Source organism: Tursiops truncatus, chromosome 17 (genome assembly GCF_011762595.2).
Source record: "Tursiops truncatus isolate mTurTru1 chromosome 17, mTurTru1.mat.Y, whole genome shotgun sequence".
Classification (NCBI taxonomy): domain Eukaryota; kingdom Metazoa; phylum Chordata; class Mammalia; order Artiodactyla; family Delphinidae; genus Tursiops; species Tursiops truncatus.
In genome coordinates this window covers 13649793-13665728 of record NC_047050.1, presented here as the reverse complement: position 1 = coordinate 13665728, position 15936 = coordinate 13649793, and the positions used below count along the sequence as shown (strand labels likewise).

Below are 15936 nucleotides of genomic sequence, written 5' to 3'. Positions count from 1 at the left end.
AGGAATTACTTGTAGCTCAGGTGACAAAACTAACAAGAGGCAGCATGAGGGCTGGAGCCGGTCTTAGAGTTCTAGCCCAGTGCTTTGACCACAGACCACACAAAACATCTCACAGTGTGGCTCATACCTTTGCAAAATAATCAGTGAAAAGCTATGGCCTAAGTATGAAAAAGCACATTAACTTACATTGTTACATGTCAAAAATTTCTAACTTACTTCAAAGCGAGAAATATGTATTAAACAACCTACCCACGAATATACTAAGAACAGCTCTCTCTCAAATAAAGGAATTGTCACACAGGTATACAAATGAGATGAAGGACAATTGTCAATAATTTGTTTATGGATTTAGATTTTATTTTCAAACTGCTGACTTCACTCTGTTATGCTGATCTGCTTTTACCATTGGAAAAAAAATTTTTTTACTCATTATTTCAAATAGTTTATTCATCCCTTTATACATATAAAAAAATCTCAACAATTCACTATTATTTTTTGTTCCTTGGTGAGCTGCCATTTTCCTCTAAGCTGCTTATGCGTGGAAAGTAGATCATTTCTTGTTTTGTTTTTATTGCTCAGCTTTTTATTTTCATTTATATGTATACATGTATCTATTATTTTTCAACTTCTTTTCCCATTTAGGTTATTACAGAATATTGAGTAGCATTCCCTGTGCTATGCAGTATGTCCTTGTTGGTTATCTGTTTTAAATATAGCAGTGTAGAAAATTTTTTAAAGGAAAAAAGCAACATTTCTTATCAAATACCATAGAAGTAAATCATGTAGCATGATATCTATTTTTGGTGGCATGCAAGTTTATATTTATTTAAAATGCAATCTCTACACACAAACCCTAGTTATCATCTGCAAATGTTCTGATATTTTTTGAAAAGAAACACAAAAAAAGAATGAAGAGAATGAAGCATAAATACAATTCCAAACATGAAACGAGTGCGTCCAGAAAGCAATGAAGGAGGCTATGAGTCACATCTAATGAAAGCAAAGTAAGAATCCTAAATAAAGATTTAATGTAAAACAGAAGCTCATCGGAACCATGTCCTCAGGTCTATGCTAGAATCATTTCCTAATATGTAATTTTCCTACTCTAAGCAGTTCATTTTTCAAGCACACCTGTAAATATGATATCAGGAAGGAAGACAGAGACAATAAGGTAATACAAATTGCATTACCCACAGCTTCTTAGCAAGACTTTTCCTTATTTCCAGGAGACAATTCAATAGAGCCTGGTTAACTCAGAAACCTCTATTCCATGCTCTCTCTGTTGTAAAAATTAGACTTTCTAATATTTTATTCCTCTTGCTTCAGGATATATCACATCAAACATAAAGTGCACTGACCATACCCAGACTAAGATTAGAATTCCTCACTGTATGTTCTACACAACACCTGCAACAGAATCTCTTGGAGGACAGGAGGAAGGGCAGTCGTGTTGAAAAATGTTGATTCATGGGCTGTATCCAAATCTAATGAAACAAAAATTGGGGGTAAAGGCCACTGGAATTGGCATTTAAATAAGCTTCTCAAATGATTCTTAAGCAAACCAAATCCTGAGAATCATCCCTGAATAGTTAACAGTTCGTGAAACATGTCTGTATTTGTGCAAATTTGAACTCCCAGGAATATGCAGAGTCACTTTGTAAGTGGAGAAATTAATAAATCTATGAATGAATTAATGGACTAATTGAGAGCTGAACTAAAGACCTACAAAATGTTTAGTTCTACATAGATGCCAACACTCACTAGATTCATTGTTCTCTCAGAGCCTAAAGAGGTCAAGATAATTAGAAAAACAAAGGGCACAATATTCTTAGTGCTATATATTAACATGTACTAGTACTATCCACATGGCAGGTGCATGATACTTGCTGAATGAAAATGTGTTTCAGTGGATTTTCTCAAATGTTTTTACTGTAATTCAGAGAGACAAGCACTGTGCTATTCAACTCCACTCAGGCTACACTTCAACCCAAGCTCACTTGGCATTTGTGCAGGCAATGATGGCACTAAAGCAAGAAAGTCAGAATTCAGAAATATAGGACAAACTCTATAGCAGAAGTATTTCACAGAATTTCTTTAACAATATATCACGTGGCTTAACAGGAGGAAATATTTATTATTTAGCGTGTGAAAAATATTTTCGCACATCTGTGTACATATATCCTAGCTTTTCAATTATGCTAATTAATTTAGTGAACGTTTAAAAATGTATGTGCAGATTTTCTATTTTGGTTAACTGTGGTCATCAATTGTCAGTTTAATAACTAATTTTTGAGAATATCTAATATTTAAAAATGAGAGCTACTTACACTGAGGTGATTTGGAAGATATTTTATTCAGTATGTTCTAGATTTAGAGTACTAACTTCATTGGTACTCAAAATTGTTCTCTTAACACCCACAAATTTGGATATTTTAATCTCAAATATGTACTAATTCCATATTAAATTACATTGGTATATGCTGAAGGAATTTCTAAGCAGTATTTAAAGCAATCTTACAGATAATATTAAAGGATCCATAAATTTAATTTTTGGAAGTCCTCAGACTTTTTAAAAGAATCATTTTACAAAGAATATTTTAAAGTGACAAGTTACCTGTCATCCTGATGCTCCCAATAATCAATACTCAAAAGAAATAAAGTTTGTATGAATGTTCCCCTGTGCTTTAGACCATTTCACATACTTTAGATCACTAAAATACAGGTGTAGAGATAGGTAGGTAGATTTTTTTCTTTTAAACATTTAAAGGCCCTCTCCCTTTCTTTTTTTTTTAACATCGAGTGACAGAATCCATTTCTCACTAGGTGAAATGCATGTTCTTATTTTGCAAACATGAGTGATTTCTGCTTTAAGAAGCATGCAACTTAAAAAAAAAAAAAAAAAGAATTTGCCGAAGGATCACCTTAATGTAATGAGTCCCTCTAGAAAATTAAGTTTATATTTTACATAATTTGGCAAGATACTGGGGTTTTAGAAACTCAATTACTGTATTCTTCAAAGAATACCAGTATGATTATACTTGCTCCTGATTATTAAATTTAAAATAAATAAAATGTATCTGCAATCACCTTGTTTATTTTTGCCAACACAGTTTTAATTTTTATATGATTAGAAAAAAGCTAAGACCAGGTAGTATAAAGCATGACTAATGCTATTTTTCTTTTTTAGCATCTCTGGAATGTGATTTTTAGATATTTGTCTCATCATCAATTCTGAGAAAATCTAAAAACAACTTTTTAAAGTAATATACTAAAATGTGTAAGAAAAGTAGTTTTTAAATAATCCTGATGACATTTTTTAATGAGTGTAAAATATATGGAGAAAAATCAAACACATAATTGCAATCAGCATTTCATCAAAAATAAAATGAAAAGTCCATGTAATATAATGAAAATGGACTCACATTTACAAGCTGAAATATCTCTTAAACTAATGAAGTTCCTCAAATCTTCTGTGAAAGTTAATGGAGTAAAATATATAGAGATTTTTTTTAAATCTCTTACTGCTCCATTGTAACTTGTTTTTCTGCTTTTGAAAGATTACTGACTTTAATAACTTTTAAAAATAATATGCAGATTCTTCATAGTTTTATTCATTGTGATCAATTTCCAGCATAATTACCAAAATATTTGAGAATATCTTATATTTGAAGTTGAGACCTACTTAGTTTGAGATGAATTGGCAGATATCTTATTCAACTTCTGTAATTAAAGCACCAATTTCAGAGGTGCTTAAAATTGTTATATCTTAAAATTCCACAAATTTGGAAATTTTATTCTCTGGTATATATTAATTCCATACTAAGCTACTTTTGTACTATGAATTTATAAGTAGTATTTAAAGCAATTACAGAAAATATTTAATCTACTTAAAAGTCATAGATGTTGTATTATAGTATTTTCACATGCCCAGTACACTTAGAAAAGAAATTCACAAATATACAATTAAACAACTGCGAAAAATTAAATGTTAATCAGTATGTATTAACAATGCTAGATTCCTTAACAAACAAAACAAGGGTCAATAGTTTTACTACTAAACTAAAAGTTTTTTTCCCCTTCAAATCAACCAGTTTTATTTAGGAATAATCCTTTGTTATATTAACGTTAACTAATAATTATACTTTTTACTTATTTAACAGTGCACAAAGCATATAGACTGCTTCCCATGCATAATAAATAAAATTTTCAGTCAGTTATACCTGGTATAGGTAACAATGACAAGTTAAACCCTTAAAACATATAAGCTATTGCAAATTCATTCTAAACAATGTTGTGGATTCAAAAGGATATTTTATATACCAGATGTCTCTTGCATTTTACAATTATTTCATGCACTAAAATTTTATTTCAAATATGTTTTCAAGAACTTAGCATTTGTATTTTCCCTCACATATGTACAATCACTTACGTTTCTCTGGAATCAGAGTTTCAAAACTATTATCTTAAAATTCTTTAATAATAAACAAAATGACGTAAATCTAATATTAAAAGGACTGGGAAGACAGATATTATATAGTTTCTATATTGATTTAGGAGTATTGCTTCAATTATTAGTGTAGGACTTGATATCCAATGGAATATTAATAGAGATATACATGCCTATTGAAGATGAAGGTTTTAAAACTGAATAACTTAACAACCATTTTATTTCATACCTATACTTCACATATTTATCCATTACTATTATCATGACTGAAAAATTCTCAGCTCCTGCATTAACTGAAAATATTCATGTACATCTGTCTGATTTCATGTAAGACATGAGCCATTCATTACCTTAGTTAAAGGCATACATAACATTATAAGTCATGAACTTATATACTCTACTTCTGAAGAAAACTCTGAGTCTATATTTTAAACATATATTTCTAAAATAATAGAATAATATTCATGGGTAGGAGTATTAGGGCCTTAAAGACAAATATATTTCATAGCTAAATAACATTTTACTTTAATTGATGAACTTTATGGGCAAAACAATTTGTGGATAGAATTTTCTGTTATATGACCTTTGTTCACTGAGACAACTAGGCAAGAGGGTTAAATATGGCATTATTTTAGGGGACAGCCCAGTGGACTTGGAACATTCCATATTATTGCAGGGAAATCTCATAACCTATAGACCAGAATTACTACACCATCAGCTGCCTGTGCTGACATGTGGACCGACATGGCGAAAGTCCAAACCTCCAGCTATCTCTCATTCTTAAATTTGCTCAGACCAGAGGCTAAAATGTCAAATGAAACAAAATTAGTGAGGACCAGCTGTTAATTGCTCACATTAGGTAATCTCCAAAACCCAATCCTTTGGTCTTCATCTCGGGAGACTAGAAACCTCAGAACAGAGGAGCTGAGATCTAGGGATACCAGCACTGACTGGACACCTCAGTCTCCTTAAAGAATCTCTTGATATTACTGAGGTTATATGAGTTCCTCCACTCTGACTAGACATTCCTGAGGCTATCAGGAATCCCAAAGTGATTTGGAGAATGCTTGGATTTCTTCAAAAGGTTCTCTTTGCAACATAGAGCATAACCGCCTTCATGTGGGTATCAACTGACCATGAGCTGTTGTAGGAAATGAGGGGGACAGAAGGATACCTGCAAACCCAATGTCAATGTACCAACACACCAACACTGATGTTACATAGGCAACACCCATTAACGGTTCCAGACTTGCCCCCTTCACTGTTACTGACTGAAGCAGAGGAACAATGTACAGGCACAGTCATGGAGCACAACTGCAAGAATCCATCCTTACAACAGCAAACCTGCAGGGGTAATGACCACACTGCCTGCTGAACGACATCTACTTGTCCTCTGGGACTTACCAGAGGAATCAGACTCTCTAGGAAACATTCCCTGATAACCGGCCGCTACTTTTGCATTAGATGTTATTCCTATGTACAACACTGCGCTTAATCACGTTAGCAACTGTAGCAAAAAATATTAGAGTGATATTTACATCTTCATCTTGAACACTAGAATGTGAAGTTCCTGCAAACAGAAACCATGATTATTTTATTTTTACGTCCCCAGGACCGAGTCTAGGGCCTAGCATTCAGTAAACGCTCGCTGAATGGAAGCTGAATGAAGGCGGCACCACCACATCTACCACATCTGCCACATCTGCCACATCTGCCACATTACCGATTTGGAGGCAGGGAGATGAGATTCCTTAAAAAACACCCAGATTTAACAGTTCTTAAAAAAAAGATGGACAGCATGAAGTGAAAATGCCATGACATAGCCTCCTCAATGCTGGAATGAATGTAGTTATTATAACATCAGAAAGTATCAGTGAACCTGCCACCACTAATTAATAACACCTTGTAGGCCTATGCATGGAGACCTATATCATTTATTATAATGATAGTATTTTAGTACCATAAACACTTAAAACCAAGGAAGCTAGTTTAGAAAAAAATAATTAAAAAAAAATCTGTATACTTCTGGAGCTCCTTTTTCTATATGTTAAATTTATCTGAAGCATTCAAATGATTTTATTATTTACTCACTTTCTAGTATATTGTTACAAAGTATTTGAAAATTGTTCTAATTATTTAGAATAGAATAGCTAATATCACTGAATTAAAAACTCAATGTTTTATATGTGGATAATTCGCTCTGAAATAAAATTTAATTTCCTTCTTTTGAAAAAATGGTTTTACAAAAGGAAGTTCAATTTAAAAAAACTATTATGCATAGATTTCTGATGAAACAAAAATATACACTTACTTCATTAAAAGATATAAAAGATTTCCTGTGTATAAAACTTTCATGAAAGTATGAGCCTGTAAAAACACTGCAATCTCTGCCAACTTTCCTGTCATTTATGAAAGACATAAAACATTAATTTACTATCTGCCCTTTTAAATTTAACTTGCTTTTTCTAAAACATCCTTGAAACAACAAGGAGACATCTTGGAATGCGGGTTGAAATATGTACTCTGGATACATTTTAGACAAAAGATGTGATCAAGGCAATCACAATAGGAGGATAAAGCAGACAAACTTGAATTAGTATCACAAGTGCACAGACAATGAATCTTGATTAAGTAGTCAGAAGGCAAGTGCTGCATATACAAAGCACAAAATACAGTCTAATAAATACTTCACATGCTCAGGTGATTTCAGCTTAACTCTTGCATGCAACTCCATGAAAGTCTAACGCAAGTGTGTGCTAAATGGTTTCTTTCCCCTAAGACAAAACTACTCAAAACTTTGAAAATCTCTTAACCACTACGCACTTTTACAATGCCAGAGAAGAAAAAGAGAAATTATTAATTTTTAAAATTACCCAGCAATTCCATTGCATCATCTTCATTATCAATATCTTCTTCTGTTACCGATGGGGTGGGGCTATGGACAGACTCAAAAGAATCTTGAGAGAGCATTGCTGCCAGAAGTTTCTTATGCTGCTGTTGCTGCTGTTTTAATCCTTTAGTCTTGGGCTCCACCTTTAAGCTGAAGAAACAGTTAAATGTTAATTTTCAATGATGATAACATCATCAATTAGCTGTGGTAACTAAAGAAAATCTACAAACAAATTTTCACTCAATTATTTTGCTTTGCAAATCTATGCACATATTAGTAAAATTTTCCCCAAGGATAATGGAAATATACACTGTCTTCTTTCTAAGACATCCTTCGGTACCTCATTAACAATTTCCTAGATTGGAATACATGAAGAATACGACAACCCCTGCCCCATTTAAGGGAGGAGGTGCTAATTGGCTCCTAACAATTGTTGCCATGTGGGAATTAAAGCCCACTATTAATGGATTTCTAATTTTTTAGAGGAGGTAGGAAGTTCAGATCATTATATAAAATTCCCTGATTTACAAAACAAATGCATGTCAAGCAAAACACATGTAATGGGATAACTATTTTAACACACTATAATAACATTTTTTTAATGCAAACTTTAATTTACATCATTAAAATAAATGTCTTCACTAGTCCTCTCATGTTGCCTAGGTCTGGGGGTAGGACAGTGTAGAAGGAGGGATGGAACCAGAATTGGCATTTAAATGACTCTCAGTGCCCTCCAGTCTAAAGGAGTCTTTGCAAATTTGGAAGAGCTTCCTGTGATAAAGCCAGACTCCTTTGGGTAAAGGAGCCAGTGTTTCATGGCTCTCTCCCCCAACTTCCCAAGACAGTGTCTGATGGGAAAACTTACATGTCCACGTGGCAACCATTTATAGTTTTAAAAATTGTCCCAAGGTTCTCCTCTTTCCTATAATCTGATTTCTTTCCATATAATTGCCCAAAGGAAGAAAACGGCAAATGTCACCTCATGAAGGAAAAAGACATGATGAAAAGGAGGAGGTCTCTCTTAAGCAGGAAGGAGAGAGAACCCTTTCTACAGGTGCTCAGAGAGAAGGTCCAGGAGAGAAGGCAAATGAGCAAAGGAGGCTACATGCACTTGCTTAAAAAAAAAAAAAAAAAAAAACCAACCAGGTAAGTTTCAGGGCATGGATCAAAACATTTCAAGCGGTCTTAAGAGAAGGGCCAGGTTCCACACTGTCTAAGAGAAGGCTGGAAACGGCAAAATGGCATCGTATGTCATCAGTGGGCAAAGACCAGTCAGCTCCACCTCACTGTTCACTTCAAAGTCAGGCGGAACACAACAGAGAAGACCAAGGGAAACGGGTGGAGAGAAGGCTTGTTCTCTCCCCCAAGTTAAGGCCATTTAATAAATGCACAAGGAATGATGGAATCAGAAAACCACCATTTTAACCACCAACACAGTAACTGCTCAGGCAAGGATCATCAAGGGATGCTAATGCCCTTTGCTGACAGATTGTTGGGGGAGAAGGACTGCCAAAAATCTCAAGGTGGTTTCCAACAGATTATTTATGTTTCTACTTGAATTTTTTTGCTTTGAAACAATTATAGATTTACATGAAGTTGTAAGAAATAATACAGAGAGATCCTGTGCACCATTGATACAGCGTCCCTCAATGGTAACATCTTGTAAAATTATAGCACAATATCACGGCCAGGACACTAACAATGATACAATTCTCCAATCTTATTCATGTTCCCATTTTAATTGGACTCACTTTTGTGTGTGCCTCTCTATGTATTTAGTTCTAGACTATTTTAGTATTTTTGTGGGTTTGTGCATCATGTATCCACCCCCACAGTCAAGGTACAGACCAGGTCAAACACTACAAGATTTCCTTGTGTTGTCCTTTCCTAACCATTCCCACCTCCCTCTATAACTCTCCTTCCCCTTCCCTCATTCCTGGCAACCACCTGTCTGTTCCCCATTCCTATAATACTGCGATTTTAAGAAACGTTATGTAAGTGAAATCATACAGTACGTAATCTTTTAGGATTGGCTTTTTTCATGCAGTACAATTAATTCCCTGGAGATTCATTCATGTAGTTGTGTATATCAGAAGTCCATTCCTATTCTTTGTGTGTAGTATTCCATGGCATGGATATACTCCTGTTTATCTAACCATTCACCCATTGAAGGACATCTGGCTGTTTTAAGCTTCTTGGCTATTAAGATGGAGCTGCTATGAACATTCATGTACATGTTTTTGTGTGAAAGTTTCCATTTCTCTGAGATAAATGCCCAAGAGTACAAATGCTAGGTTATATGGTAGTTTCATGTTTAGCTTAGGTTTTTTTTTTTTACATTTACATTATCAATGTGTGATTATTTTAATATCTCTAAATGTGTCATGAATATATATGCCTTCCCACTAAATAGCTATAGACAGATGCTTGAATATTCATGGAAAAGGAGATGACATAGGATTTGGTAAATTATTGATACAAGAAGAGGTGGAAGATTACCACAGTGTGAAAACATGAGACTCAGAACTGGTGATAATTTCAGGGGGAAGACAGACAGTGAGGTCTGTAAGCAGGAATGAGATGCAAGGTTCACACCTCCCTCTTCTCCTGTGGATTGCACAAGTGAAAACTGCATCATTAGAGAGAAAAGAGAGTCCTGCTACTGGGAAGTAGGGGTCTTAATGCACACAAGTGGTGAGTAAGTGGGAAGAGGTGGGGTTTGGAGTCTTTCTCAAAGCACTCAGATTTCTGGGTCCCCTTATTTATACTTTGGACGTGAATCTTAATAACAGGATTCTTAGAATACCTTCCTGAAGAAAGGCTGTATAGCAAAGCATTTAAGCATATGGAATTTGGAGCAAGATAGCCTGGCTCAGTCACTTAATAACTATCCAATCTTGGGACAGTGATGTAACCATGCTGGGACATAGTTTCCTTGTTCCTAAAATAGGGGTTATAGTAATGTTCTCAAGAGGATGAAATGGGTTAAGATATGTAGAGCACATACAGCAGTCTACTAATTGGTAATTAATATCACTATATATTCAAAGAACACAATGGGCAGCATCCTAGATATTTACATGTCTTTTCTTGAGCCATAACATCCCACATCCCAACAAACAGAGAAAGGAAATAAAAAAATATCTTGGGACTTCCCTGGTGATGCACTGGTTAAGAATCCACCTGCAGGTGCAGGGGACATGGGTTCCACCCCTGGTCCAGGAGGATCCCACATGTCACAGAGCAACTAGGCCCATGTGCGACAACTACTGAGCCTGTGCCCTAGAGCCCACGAGCCACAACTACTGAGCCCCTGTGCCACAACTACTGAAGCCCGCGCCCCTAGAGCCTGTGCTCCGCAACAAGAGAAGCCACTGCAATGAGAAGCCTGCGCACTGCAACGAAGAGTAGCCCCCGCTCACAGCAACGAAGACCCAACACAGCCAAAACTAAATAAATAAAATAAAAAAGAATAAAAAGCCAATTCTTAAAAAAAAAAAAGTGTCTTTATGAAAAAGAATAGCAGCTACATTTCAATGTGGTGTCAATACACTCTAGGACTCCATTTTGCTTTGGTCTAAAAGGTTAAGTTCTAAACCAGGATCAGCTGGAAAAGGACAGTTTAAAGTGGCCACGCCCTCCACTTCTTCCCACTGGATGGCCTGCCTCCTACCATCTGCTCTCTTCCTCCTGGCCGCACTCTTCCAGGGGGCCTGACCTCGCTCCATTTTGTTTCACACTCTGACTCTGAACACAGGTTGGTAAGGATTAATTTTATCTGGCCACATGTGCTCTCTTTGGTGGAAAACTGGATGATTCCCCTCTTGAACTATCTCCTAAGCTTGTTTAGTTCACCATTGCAGTCTAATAGAGAAATCTGTGCCCTTTCTCTTGACTCTAATCAGAAATTAAAGGGTTCTCTTTTATTAAGGCCCAGGCTGTTGAAGAGATAACAAAAAGTTTCACACTTAATAGCTTCATTTTGATTTATGCAAAAGAGCTCTGTCTTTTTTTCTTCACGTCTAAATGTGATGTTTTATAATTTATTTAGCAGACATTTATTAAGTGTTTGCTACATACCAGGCATTGTGGGCACTGAGCTGCAGAAATAAGACACATGTCCTTGTCATTCTCCTCACTTTAAAGCAAGTACTTTGAATCTAGGATTTTTGTTTTCATATTGGTCTCACCCAGTACCAAGCACATCACCTTGTGTTAATGCTCAATAAGTATTTAACAAATTCACTCTTTCTTTTTGAACCTCATTTTTTCTAACACACTAAATAAAATAAGAATTAATTTAAGTAGATGTAATCTGAGTCCTCCAACTTGAGAGATGTGAAAATCCAGGGAAATGGAAAGGTTGGTAGTGAAATAAAAGAAGGAAAAACAGATTGGAATGTGAATAATGAGGAACAAATGGTAGATAATAAATTTGTAACTCCCAGTCACCAGCTGACAATGACCAAGACCATTTCATGAAGGTTGAAGCAAGTGTTTTTATTAAAATACACAGTTTGGAGGGCTTCCCTGGTGGCACAGTGGCTGGGAGTCCGCCTGCCAATGCAGGGGATGTGGGTTCGTGCCCCGGTTTGGGGGGATCCCATGTGCCGCAGAGCGGCTGGGCCCGTGAGCCATGGCCGCTGAGCCTGCGCGTCCGGAGCCTGTGCTCCGCAACGGGGGAGGCCACAGCAGTGAGAGGCCCGCGTACCGCAAAAAAATAAAAAAAATAAAAAATAAATAAAATAAAACAAAATACATGGTTTGGTCATGATGATAGTGCTGGGCTATAAGAACTAGACACTGACTGAATCCAAAATGTTGCCTGTCTAATAGTAAGAGTCCATCTATGAGTCTATGAGTCCAAAGATGACTAGCAATGTGTTTCATAAAATAATTATTTGAATTACTATATGTATTTCCTAAATAAATGAATTCCTAAATAAATGAGAACAAATTTTGAATATATTAAAATGACCTCATCAATATTCTGAAACACATGATTTAGCTACATATCAATACTTCTTTTGGTTTTAAAGATAAATTTGTGAGTCGTAAGATACAATTTCTGTATGTTTTAGATATTCTTAAGGTTTCTGTTCTTTGATTACTTTAGCAAAATCATGTTTGATTAATTAATATTCTGTGTGCTTAAAATTTGCATGTGAGAATATTCCTAAATTACCAAGCCTGTTTTAGTCTCTGCCACATGTGTTGTATATTTTCTAACATGTCCACAATAGCCAAACTTAGACAATATTAAGGTTACTTCTTTATTCTTGACTTCTTACGTTAAAGAGTGCCCTCCATCCATTTTCTTCCTTCTTGTTCTGGTTTATTTCCCATCATACCACTTATCACTACTTGAATTTATGTCATAAATTTGTATATTTGCTTGTTTATTGTTTGTCTCTTGCTGCCAAGAGAGGAGCTCTAAGAGGAGGGGAACATTTCTAGGGTTTGTTAACAGATATATCAGAAGCAATTATGAGCTTTAATGAAAAGGAACACTTCTTAATGGGAAGTGAATTTAGCTTCTAATATTTAATATATATTTCTAAGTTGTAAGATTTTCTATTCATTTCATGGCATATCTACCAGCTAATAACAATGCTCACTTAATGAACAAAGCCAATTCACAAGATCTATAATATTTATTGATATCTTTCTTATTTTAATAAAGTGGTTCAGCTTAAGGCTTTCAAGGCTTGGTACGCCTATTTAAAAATTCACATTATAATTTAGCAAGTAATTTTAGGAAATCTATTATCAGCTATTGCAAAGTCGAATTAAGATGGCTCCAAATAGAAGTATATAGGTTTATTAACTCAATTTTTATTTACATTTATATTATCAATGTGTGATTATTTCAGTAACCATAAATGTACAAGGAATATATATGCTTTCCCACTAGATGGCTGGACAAACCATGGCAACCGTTGCCAACTGGTAGTGCGTGATGGTCACAGGAAGCCAGCAATCATTCCCTAACGCATTCACCTCTCCCTTATGAATCCTTCTTCCTTTTCTTGCTCAGATGCTTTAATTTTTTTCTTAAACTCTCTTAATCTAGAAGCTCTTGGAGAATCTAAGAAAGATGTGGCAGGAAAATGTCCATTTGCACACACGGGGCATTTTGCACATAATTTCAAGAGACTCGTAGATCTCTTGAGTCCTTCCAGAGATCATGTAGGGGTCATGAACCCCATGTTAGTAGCTCTTGTCTTATTTTATTAGTTTCTCCATATTGCCCTCATAATTGCCTTCGTCTTAACCAGCACTTAACCTTTCAGGTGACAGCTATGTATACTAAAGTTGCTGACCCTCTTCACACAATGTTGTATTTGTAGGACCTAAGGAAAAAGTTCAGGTAAGGTATATCATTAAAAAAAAAAAGTTCCTTGAAAAAATCGTGGCTCAAAGTCTACCCATAAGAATCTCAAAGTTCACTACACCGTTTATTTAATCTTCTCTAATCTAATGGTGAAAGTCCAGCCAATCATGTATGTATTGTTCTGAATGAACGGGAAAGTTGGTTATGTACTAAAGATGGAGTGTTGTAATAACAGCCATTCAAATAAGACTTGAGCAGTTAACGAGAGGGAAATCCATAATAGGAAAAGGGATAAAAAGTTAAGATAGACTATAAACAACCCTTCTTATAAATAAGTTTTATTAATCAGACGTCTACTCACGGCCTTCTATGTGCCTCCTTCACTCACATAACAGATGCCTACTGACAATGGCAATGTGCCAGGCCCAGTAGGGGAGAGAAAAACGGAAGAAGTCATCCTTGAAAATTAAGTCTTCTCTTTCAAGAGTCTAGAATATCATTTAGTCTGTTAATGTTTAAGACTGTTAAATTATAAATGACAAGATCATTACTATTTAAGGGCAAAAGCTAATCTCTAGTTATAGACACTAGAGTCATTAAAAAATTGTTCCCCAATCTGTTTTTATTCATTCAAATCAAATCTAATGCTATGTGAGTTCCTGGTATAAATTCAGAAATCCTGGCTTTATATTAGAGGATGGGATATAGTTCCTAACCTGTACTTAATTGCTACTCTTTACAGTTAGTTCAGAAAGCATGCATTCTTTTTTTTTTCCTCTAATGGGGCATCTGGGCAGGATTTCACCACTTTCTTCATTTCATAGGTAATATATCAACTCATAATTTAAAGATAGAGAAAAATAAAACTGAAAACACCTTTTCAAAACAGATATTTGAGTGAGATCTTCATAGATTAAGTTTTCTGGGTAACGGATCTGACCAGGATTGCAGGAAAGATTCTCCTTTATTGGATATTCAAGAGGGAATAAGAGCTCACTGAAGCTAGGAAGGAAACAGAAGCACTAACGTTTGCAATAAACAGCTCCTATTTATTATTATGACTAAATGAAAGCAAAATGAAAGTCAACATTTCTCTATTTTATATTTAAGAACTAAAGATCTAGCAATGAATAAAGATAAAGGTCTAGTGGGTTTCATTAGTCTAGTGTTAGAAATAAAATTACCCTCATTGACAGGTGAAATTGATCTGACATTTCACAAAAGAAGGTAAATGGATTTTTAGAAATGCTTTTCTTCTCCTTATACAGTACACTTCAACTATTTAAATAATTTAAAGGTTATTTCTCATGGAAATAGAATCAATTTTCTATATGCCTGAAGCGCATTAACGAGTATTCTGAATTTCCTTCCCTCCAGCCAAGTGATAAGTCAAAGTAAAAAAAACCCTGAAAGCCATATTACGTTGTAGAAAATACAATTTTCTTCTTGAGAAAGAATAATTATTGGTTGCTGCTAAATTTAATGTAGGAAATACAAAGTTACTGTGGCTATGCTGTATATGGGAAAAACTCTTCTGTGGTGGTCAGCTAGTAACACTCACAGAAAGTTTAAGCTCCTGTCACATTTTAATTCATGAGTATTTTTTCTCAATATCGTGTGAGCCATGCCTCGATAATGCTTTTTCACTCCAACTTCCTTGTAGAAGTTTTCATTTTTGTTTCGAATTTTACTCACTTCAGTTAGTATTACAAGAAATGGCTACACTGAATATACTGATACTTTTTCTAAAAAATATGATCTAGACTTTTCAAAATTACCCCACTTCTACCAGCATATGGAAACTTGAGGCAAATCTTCTGACACCATTTTGAGCATCATAGGGCTGAGTAAAATGAATTAGGGACTTTCAAATTCACAACTCACAATAGTTTCAAGAATAATTTCAAAAATTAAACATAGAGAATGTAATAATTACATTCAATCATAGTTATCAACTCTAAACTAAAGGTTTCTCTCTATATTCCATCTAACTCCACCTTGTGTAGTCTATCATACATTTAATAGTTTTCTTCTTGTTGAACAACTAGATCTTTATGGTACATCAGAATTCCTCCCTCTCCAATCTTAACAGTCAGCCCAATAATATAGTAGGTCCCGTCCAATATTATAGTAGGTCTCAACTGACAGTTTATGTCCTGAAATTATTTTTCTGTTTGGTTTTAGTAACAAAGAGATGATACTCTTCTTAGATGTAAAGAAAAAAAAAATCAAAACCAAATCCATAATAAAAGCAAATCTAATAAA

General features: G+C 34.9%; 1 protein-coding gene across 1 annotated transcript in view; it reads right to left on the bottom strand.

Annotated features, from left to right (window-relative positions):
* C17H8orf34 (chromosome 17 C8orf34 homolog) overlaps positions 1–15936 on the bottom strand; it is a 336297-nt gene that overhangs the window by 216490 nt on the left and 103871 nt on the right. The window contains 1 exon segment of the mRNA XM_073794504.1: positions 7321–7487. Within this exon segment, the coding sequence (XP_073650605.1) occupies positions 7321–7487 (167 nt within the window).